At 58.4% G+C, this 8,839-nt stretch overlaps 2 protein-coding genes across 2 annotated transcripts; both read right to left on the bottom strand.

Moving 5' to 3' along the window:
• Positions 1–1,398: 1,398 nt before the first annotated feature.
• LOC308610455 (metallothionein-1E-like) lies at positions 1,399–3,103 on the bottom strand. The gene is made up of 3 exons (XM_081259586.1): positions 2,965–3,103; positions 2,324–2,389; positions 1,399–1,612 (listed from the first exon to the last, which is right to left on the bottom strand). The coding sequence occupies exons 1-3, from the start codon at positions 2,990–2,992 to the stop codon at positions 1,521–1,523; spliced, it is 186 nt and encodes a 61-aa protein (XP_081115712.1). The 5' UTR covers positions 2,993–3,103; the 3' UTR covers positions 1,399–1,520.
• A 3,652-nt stretch (positions 3,104–6,755) lies between these two features.
• Positions 6,756–8,492, bottom strand: LOC308610456 (metallothionein-1E-like). Its single transcript, XM_081259587.1, has 3 exons — positions 8,354–8,492; positions 7,713–7,778; positions 6,756–7,002 (listed from the first exon to the last, which is right to left on the bottom strand). The coding sequence occupies exons 1-3, from the start codon at positions 8,379–8,381 to the stop codon at positions 6,911–6,913; spliced, it is 186 nt and encodes a 61-aa protein (XP_081115713.1). The 5' UTR covers positions 8,382–8,492; the 3' UTR covers positions 6,756–6,910.
• Between the last annotated feature and the right edge of the window lie 347 nt (positions 8,493–8,839).

Below are 8,839 nucleotides of genomic sequence, written 5' to 3'. Positions count from 1 at the left end.
ATAGGACATGGAGACTTAGAGAGGTCGAGCGACTCATTTAGGATACGCGGCTGGTAAGTGCCACTGTGGTCTGTGAACCAAGACTGCCTGACACCAGCACCCATGCACCCAGCACAGGCTGGCTCCTGAAATCCCCTCTTCACACAGGACACCTGTGGGTGAGTGCGGTCCTGACACTTGGGCCACGTGACTCGTCTTTCTCTTTGACTTTCCATCAAATAGCAAATCCCTCCAGAAGTTGTCAGGAGGACCAGCTCTCGCCATTATTTACAGGTCACTCAGCGCCTCACTCCTTCCTAATAAATACCACCACCACGTTGTAAATGCAGAATCTGACACTACCCTGCACAGGCAGACATGAAGTCCTTCATGTGGAACCAGTTTCCAGGTACTCTGCCTCTTGTTGGGAAATGGCTGGGCATTACCTACAAATTCCTAGTCACTTTGCTGGTTTCCAGTAGCCAAGGGCTGGATTTTGAAGGCAGCGTTCAGCCTGACCTAAAGGAACTTCCAAAGATTCAGAGCCAACTCACCGCAGGGAGCTCTCAGGGGTAGCAGGTGGCCTCTCACTGGCACTGGGCCAGCCGAGACGGATGTTCCCCGTGGGGATGGTGGGAAGAGCTACTTCAGGTGTGGGTGATCCACACAGTGGGGCGTTTGAAAGTGTTTTCCGTGTTCAACATACTCCTTTGATGAACTCATGGTTTTTTTCTAATAATTGAAGTATGGCTGATTTACAATATTGTGTTAGTTTCAGGTGAACAAACATGTTTTTACTTTTTAAATTTTTCCTGTATTACTCTGATCCTCATACATTTATTCAAATTTACTGAATCAAAAATTGGGTTTTGTATTTTGTGTCCTTTGAAATTTTTCTTAGTAGTTCACTTAATTTTATTTTACCAAAGTTTAGGTTTGTGAAGTTAGAAAATAAAAACCACAGCTAGAAAATTCACACATCTTTCAGTGCAGGGAGTTTGAGACTTCCAGGTAGGGATTCAGGTAACTGGAGGTGTGATTCCAACTTCTTTCGAGTCTATGAAGCCTAAAATCTATGAGGACGTGAAGTTAGCCAGGGAAATCAGAGGATGGGAAATGAGGCGTTGAGAAGTCACCAACCCTTGCCATGCCACGAACCCTTGCCATGAGAATGGAGGGGACCTTGTATCTGCTCAACACCCTTAGAGCATCTGGTCTAATGCTCTTCCATTTTACGGAAGATGAACCCAGTGAGGGAGTGTGGCTTGTCTTAGGCACTCAGTTTGTTAGGGACTCACATTTTGTTCCAGTACCCAAGTCTCTGCACTTCTCATCCAGTCTCCTACACCAGCCCTGGATGGCACAAAAGCCCTTATTCCCAATGCACAGAAAAAAGAGCCGAGTCGGAAGAGTGTCAACAACTTTTATTACAACTCACATATTTCATAGGAAAGGGAAGGTAGCAATCAAGTCAGAGTTGTATAAAAACACAGGTCGGCCCGTGGTCCTCCATTGACACCTGGGGCAGGCTCTCCGCGACATCAGGCACAGCAGCTGCACTTGTCCGAGGCCCCTTTGCAGACGCAGCCCTGGGCACACTTGGCGCAGCCCACGGGGCAGCAGGAGCAGCAGCCTGGGGAGGCAAGGGCAGCGTGCAGTCGGACCACGCGTTGTCCACAACCACCCTTCCCAACACCAGGCCTGGCCCCAGCCGCCCTCAGGCCCAGACCCTGAGTTTACGACGGTGTCCTCTGTCCTGAGAGAATTGCTCTCAAGACACTAGGTTCAGGTCGCCTGCCCCATCTGTGCCCAGGACAGGGCACAGCGCCTTGGACAGACAGTGAGCAGGGCCTCTGGGGACAAGACAAAGCCGGCCCCCAGCACCACCAGTGATGTGAGCCACGTCCTCAGGATCAAAGTGGAGGCAAACCCCTCACAGAGTAGCTCCCGCTCGGGATAGGGAGGCTCTGGGCTGCTTCGACAGGAAGGGGCTGCACCAGGTCCGAGAAGCCACACACGGTCGCTCGCTCGCTCATGTCCCTACAGTGCTTCAGTCCCTGGGAGGATTCAGAAGCGTGCCTCAGGAGGCAGGAGGACTAGTTCTAGTGACAGGTCTGAGGTCGTTGGTTGGTGACCCGTCTGGGCCTCAGTCTCCCTGTTCTCTAGTGCGCACCTGGGTCTCGGTCATGTCGAAGGTGATTCCAGCTCTGATTGGGAATCCCTTCCTGGTGAGGGGGGTGCCGGGAAGTTTGGTCTCTCTCCTGCTCCTGCCTGCTGAGCTCTGGGCTCCCTCCTCGCACTCAGCCCACACCCCGCATTGCCAGAGAAGGCCCCGCACACTCACTCTTCTTGCAGGAGGTGCATCTGCAGGCCTTGCAGGTGCAGGAGCCAGCGCAGCTGCAGGAGCCGCCTGCCAGGAAGGGAAAGGCCAGCAGTGAGCAGGGAGAGGGATGCAGGAGCTACAGCAGACGGTCAGCAATGCCTCCCTGAGCCCTCCTCCTCCGTCAGGACCCAGTCCTGGGAGCTCGTGTCCACTCAGGCGGATAGAGAAGCCCCAGCTCGTCTCTTCTGGTCCAAGGAGAGTAGGTCCCCTCCTGATGGGACTCCACAGGGAAGGTCCCAGGCTCCAGACCCAGCCCAGGCTGACTGGGGCTGGGGGCCAGGGCCCATGGCCTGAACCCCGAAGAGGCAGTGTCCCCTCCTCCCATCCAGTCCTGGCAGCTCCGAGGCCTCCTCCAAACACTGGGTCCCGGTCTAGCAATCCCCTGACCAGCTGGGTGACCTCAAGAAGGACAGCCTGGAGCCTCCGTGCCCTCAGTGTCAACAGAGAGGCAAAGGGAGACTGACATGCTCCCAGGGGCCTGGCTACCAAGAAAGCCCCGGACCCGTGACAGGAGTCCTCCTGAGCTCAAACTCAAAACCCTCCCTTGTCGTCCTGTGCCTGGGAAGGGGACATCCTAAGGCTCAAAGCCAGGGCTCCCTTACCAGTGGGGCAGGAGCACTTGGGGTCCATCTGGAGGAGAAGTGAGGCCCGAGGTCCAAAGCAAGGGGCGAAGCGGCTGCACGGGTCCGGTGGGGGCCGTGTGGGAGCGAGGAGCCCGGGGGCTCAGTTATAGGCCGAGGAGGCGGCCCGGGCGCAGAGGCCCCGCCCCCGCCTTGCACGCGCCCCGCGGATCCGCGCCCGCGCCCGCGCCCACGCCCGCGCCCGCGCCCGCGCCCGCGCCGTCCGCAGCGCCCTCAGCGCCCTCAGCGCCCTGGGCCGGGCTGTGAGCAACAGGCGGGGCCGAGCGCACGATTCCACTTCGGTGCCGGCTGGAGCGGAGGAACCGGGTGCCGTGCGGTAAGCGGTGTCCCAGCCCCCTGGCCGCCCCTTCCCAATGTGCCCGACGGGAGCAGCCACCCTGTTGGCGGGTTGTGCAGGAATCCAGCTCCCGCGTCCTGCGGTCTTCCCCGCCCCGGGCCCCGCGCCGCCGGCCTGCGGGTCGCCGTTTCCTGCAGCCTGAGAACAGCCCCCGCCTCCCGCTCGTGTCCCTGGCTTGGCTGGAGCCGGGGAGCGGTGTCAGAGACGGCAGGCGGATGTGACCCTCAGCACCGTTTCGCCCAGCCCACGTGTCCCCAGGCGTTGCCAGCCCCGGTCCCCACCACGGTCCTTTGGAAGCATGTTTCCGGTACCATCTCCTGGAACCGCAGCGCGCTGAACATTGCCTTCAGCCGCTAGTCGTCCTCACTTGTGTCTTCCTTTCCTGGAGGGATCCTGGCTCATTTCCGCGGGGGCTTCTTTGCCTCAACTTTCCAGGGGGGCTCCTCACTGTAGCCGGTCCACCCCACGCCAGGGTGGAGGTTCCCCAATCATGGGATGCTCCCCAGGGACGGCGTCATTGTAGGTGATAGGCAGACCTGGCGTTAAATAACAAAGCAGCGAGACAAGTGGATAGTTCCCTTTGAGTAGTCCCGACAGTTACTCACCGTGGAGTCCAGGCCAAGCCTTGTTCATCACTCTTGCTCTTTGAACTGTCACACCAACCGGGAAGGGAGATCCTAGTCAGGAGCCCGTTTCCCAAAGGCCAAACTACCTACAGTACAAGGAGGCTCCGGAGGCAGGCCCACGGTGCTGGGGAGTGGTGCCCTGCTTCTGTGCTTTTGTCGCTTCGCGGCTGAGAGAGGGAGTCAGTGAGAAAGCTCCCCTTTGGCCCAGAGCTGTGTCCTCAGCCCGTCTCTGCCATGTCCAGCTCAATCCTGGGGGCGACCAGAGTGACGGAATAGGAATGGATTTATGACTTTGTGGCTGCCTTCTGACTCTCTCCTTCAGTAGTGTTCAAGAGGTTTCTTTTGGCATAACATATTTCGGAAAATCGCTGAAAAGAAAATGGTAAGGAAATCCGGATGCAGGTGACAGCAGAAATGGCAGGATCCTTCTGTATGTGTTAGGAGGACGGCGACTGTGTGACTCACGGCTTTCTACCTGTAGTGTCAACGGCTCTTTGCGGGAAGGCCGGATAACCCTCTCAGGGGAACTGGTCCCAGGCTCACAGGGTTGATGAGGACGGCCCAGAGCACAGAGCTAAACACACCATCCTTGCTTGCGTGTCTGGAAGGAGGACAATGTCTCCTAGGCTAATGATAACAAATAAATAAAGAGATAAATAAGTGAATCGGTGATCCGATGGATGACTCACTGAGTGCCCGGTAGGTTCTGACCTTCTTTGCGTGTATTCAATTCTGTAGTCCCGAGAGCCAGACACTATTATTTTGCCCTTTAGAGCAGAGGAGACTGAGCCAGAGAGAGGTTATGTCACAGGGCTACATGTGACACAGATGGGACTGGCCCTCCTGCAGGCTGACTGCAGCCCCCCGCCCAACCGGACACCATGTCATCCCATGAAAGGTGAGAACACGGAACACCTGGCACAGAGGCAGCGGTGGGAAAGCCCTGAGCTGGCAGTCAGAGCCCTCTGCACAGCTCTGTGACCTCTCTGGGCTTCAGCCTCCCACCTCTGCAGCCAGGAGCACAGCTGGACTGTCTCCGAAGACCCTTGCAGCCCTGAAAAAGGAGAGGCCGGATTCAGCCTCCAGTGATGTCATAACCGGCACCCTGTGGCCGGGAGGTGAGACAGCTGTAGTGTAGGCGTAGTCCTCTGAGTATAGGCTGTGTGCCCTTGGGTAAGTTGCTTAACCTCTCTGCAATTGGCACCCTCACTCCAGACCTTGCAGGTTCACTGAGTCTGTGCAAATGCTGTGGCGGTGCCTCGTTCCATGGGGCTTGTTGGAGAACATCCCCACGCCCTCTGGCACTGGATAAGCAAGGTTCCTATCCATCTGTGCCCTCACCATGAGCTTGCTTGCAAACCAGGGAGCCTTTCTCCAGGAGCTTGTTGGGAGCTCAAGGATTCTCTGTGCACAAATGTCAGTGTGGAGAGAGCGATCATAAAGGGCACCGTTCGGGAAGCCCGAGCTAGGAGCCAGGCCACTATCTGGCTTATTCCCCCTCATTGAAATTAATCTTTTTTAGCGAAAGGAGGAAATGAAATCTCCGAGAGTATCAGTGACTTGCCAGGTCAGGAAGTGGCATGCTGGCTGTGAACCCGAGTGCCTGACACCAACACCCACGCACGCAGAACGGGCCGGCTCCTGAAATGCCCCCCTTCACACAGGGCACCTGTGGGCAATCTTGCTCCTGACTTCTGAGCCACGTGTCTCCTCTTTCTCTCCGAGTGCCCATCAACTAGGAGTTCCCTCCCCAGACCGCCAGGGGGCGCAACACCTGAACTATATTACCTGTTCCCTCAGCACACGCTTCTTGCTAATAAACAGCACCAGGCCCTCCGCACTGCAGCACCACCATCACTCTGCAGAGGAACACATGAGGTCCTTCTTCTGAAAGCAAGTCTCAGGGAAACAGCTGGGAAATTCCCACCAAATTCAAATCACTATCGGGGTGTCAAGTAGCCACGGGCTGCATTTGAGGGAAGGGAAGATGTCAGCCTGATCTAGGGAGGAACTTGCGAAGATTCAGAGCCAAGGCCCTGCAGGGAGCTGTCACGGGTGGCGAGTGTCCTGTCAGTAGCCCTGGGCAAGCCAAGACTGATGTTCCCTGTGGGGAGGCAGGGGGCAGAGCTGCTCCAGGCGTGTGTGGTCCGCACAGTGGGGCGTCTGTGAAGCGTTCCCAGGACTCGGGCACACCTTCAATGTAAGTGCAGCATATGAAAGCGTCCAGCTTTCAGAATTGCTCCTCCACGTATGAAGGTGATTTGACGTGTTGAAGGGAAAAATGGGTGTCACATATAGTGTCCTTTTCTATTTTATCTCAGCGATTCTTTTTACTGACCAGGGTTAAAACTGTGGCAGAAAATACAAATAGGTCTTTCCAGGGTGTTTTAGACGCCAGTCGCGTGTAGAAGTCAAACAAGAGGGGTGTGGGATTCCATCCCCTCTGGGTACTTTTCCATGCTCTCATCACCGAGGACTGAGTTTGGCAGGGGCCCCCAGAGAAGGACAATGAGAAATGGACAACGTTCTCTGCAATCCCTACTCGTAAGGGGAATAGAGGGAGCGTGTCCTCTGTGTGTCCAGTGCCCTATGTCATCGGGCGAGGCTTTCATTTGGAGCTGAGAAACTGAAGCTCAACTTAACCTAAGGGGCTAAGACGCTCCGTGTGCGTGGGTTTTGGCGGGTGGGGGGGTACTCTTTGGTCCAGAGCCGAGGTCTCTGCACGTCCAGTCCAGTTCCCCACGCCAGCCCTGATGGGCACGGCGTCTCTTTGTTCAAGACAGAAGAAGGAAGACAGAGCCAGAATAAAGTCAACAACTTTTATTACAACTCACATATTTCATAGAAAAAGGAATGTAGCGTCAGGTCCGCTTGTATGAAAAACGGTAAAATGCAGGTTTGTCCTGGTTGCCCTGTTGACACCTGGGGCAGGCTCTCCGCGACATCAGGCACAGCAGCTGCACTTGTCCGAGGCCCCTTTGCAGACGCAGCCCTGGGCACACTTGGCGCAGCCCACGGGGCAGCAGGAGCAGCAGCCTGGGGAGGCAAGGGCAGCGTGCAGTCGGACCACGCGTTGTCCGCAACCACCCTTCCCAACAGCAGGCCTGGCCCCAGCCGCCCTCAGGCCCAGACCCTGAGTTTACGACGGTGTCCTCTGTCCTGAGAGAATTGCTCTCAGGCACTAGGTTCAGGTCGCCTGCCCCATCTGTGCCCAGGACAGGGCACAGCGCCTTGGAGAGACACTGAGCAGGGCCTCTGGGGACAAGACAAAGCCAGCCCCCAGCACCACCAGTGATGTGAGCCAAGTCCTCAGGATCAAAGTGGAGGCAAACCCCTCACAGAGTAGCTCCCGCTCGGGATAGGGAAGCTCTGGGCTGCTTCGACAGGAAGGGGCTGCACCAGGTCCGAGAAGCCACACACGGTCGCTCGCTCGCTCATGTCCCTACAGTGCTTCAGTCCCTGGGAGGATTCAGAAGCGTGCCTCAGGAGGCAGGAGGACTAGTTCTAGTGACAGGTCTGAGGTCGTTGGTTGGTGACCCGTCTGGGCCTCAGTCTCCCTGTTCTCTAGTGCGCGCCTGGGTCTCGGTCATGTCGAAGGTGATTCCAGCTCTGATTGGGAATCCCTTCCTGGTGAGGGGGGTGCCGGGAAGTTTGGTCTCTCTCCTGCTCCTGCCTGCTGAGCTCTGGGCTCCCTCCTCGCACTCAGCCCACACCCCGCATTGCCAGAGAAGGCCCCGCACACTCACTCTTCTTGCAGGAGGTGCATCTGCAGGCCTTGCAGGTGCAGGAGCCAGCGCAGCTGCAGGAGCCGCCTGCCAGGAAGGGAAAGGCCAGCAGTGAGCAGGGAGAGGGATGCAGGAGCTACAGCAGACGGTCAGCAATGCCTCCCTGAGCCCTCCTCCTCCGTCAGGACCCAGTCCTGGGAGCTCGTGTCCACTCAGGCGGATAGAGAAGCCCCAGCTCGTCTCTTCTGGTCCAAGGAGAGTAGGTCCCCTCCTGATGGGACTCCACAGGGAAGGTCCCAGGCTCCAGACCCAGCCCAGGCTGACTGGGGCTGGGGGCCAGGGCCCATGGCCTGAACCCCGAAGAGGCAGTGTCCCCTCCTCCCATCCAGTCCTGGCAGCTCCGAGGCCTCCTCCAAACACTGGGTCCCGGTCTAGCAATCCCCTGACCAGCTGGGTGACCTCAAGAAGGACAGCCTGGAGCCTCCGTGCCCTCAGTGTCAACAGAGAGGCAAAGGGAGACTGACATGCTCCCAGGGGCCTGGCTACCAAGAAAGCCCCGGACCCGTGACAGGAGTCCTCCTGAGCTCAAACTCAAAACCCTCCCTTGTCGTCCTGTGCCTGGGAAGGGGGCATCCTAAGGCTCAAAGCCAGGGCTCCCTTACCAGTGGGGCAGGAGCACTTGGGGTCCATCTGGAGGAGAAGTGAGGCCCGAGGTCCAAAGCAAGGGGCGAAGCGGCTGCACGGGTCCGGTGGGGGCCGTGTGGGAGCGAGGAGCCCGGGGGCTCAGTTATAGGCCGAGGAGGCGGCCCGGGCGCAGAGGCCCCGCCCCCGCCTTGCACGCGCCCCGCGGATCCGCGCCCGCGCCCACGCCCGCGCCCGCGCCCGCGCCGTCCGCAGCGCCCTCAGCGCCCTCAGCGCCCTGGGCCGGGCTGTGAGCAACAGGCGGGGCCGAGCGCACGATTCCACTTCGGTGCCGGCTGGAGCGGAGGAACCGGGTGCCGTGCGGTAAGCGGTGTCCCAGCCCCCTGGCCGCCCCTTCCCAATGTGCCCGACGGGAGCAGCCACCCTGTTGGCGGGTTGTGCAGGAATCCAGCTCCCGCGTCCTGCGGTCTTCCCCGCCCCGGGCCCCGCGCCGCCGGCCTGCGGGT

This window comes from Mesoplodon bidens, assembly GCF_964165515.1.
Source record: "Mesoplodon bidens genome assembly, contig: HAP1_SCAFFOLD_1188, whole genome shotgun sequence".
Classification (NCBI taxonomy): Eukaryota; Metazoa; Chordata; class Mammalia; order Artiodactyla; family Ziphiidae; genus Mesoplodon; species Mesoplodon bidens.
This window is presented reverse-complemented; position numbering and strand designations above follow the sequence as displayed.

Coding starts and splice junctions, on each gene's coding strand:
- LOC308610455 (XM_081259586.1), bottom strand. CDS start 2,992: ATGGACCCCAAGTGCTCCTGCCCCACTG. Junction 2,390..2,964: donor CAAGTGCTCCTGCCCCACTG/GTAAGGGAGCCC, acceptor CCTTCCTGGCAG/GCGGCTCCTGCAGCTGCGCT. Junction 1,613..2,323: donor ATGCACCTCCTGCAAGAAGA/GTGAGTGTGCGG, acceptor TTGCCTCCCCAG/GCTGCTGCTCCTGCTGCCCC.
- LOC308610456 (XM_081259587.1), bottom strand. CDS start 8,381: ATGGACCCCAAGTGCTCCTGCCCCACTG. Junction 7,779..8,353: donor CAAGTGCTCCTGCCCCACTG/GTAAGGGAGCCC, acceptor CCTTCCTGGCAG/GCGGCTCCTGCAGCTGCGCT. Junction 7,003..7,712: donor ATGCACCTCCTGCAAGAAGA/GTGAGTGTGCGG, acceptor TTGCCTCCCCAG/GCTGCTGCTCCTGCTGCCCC.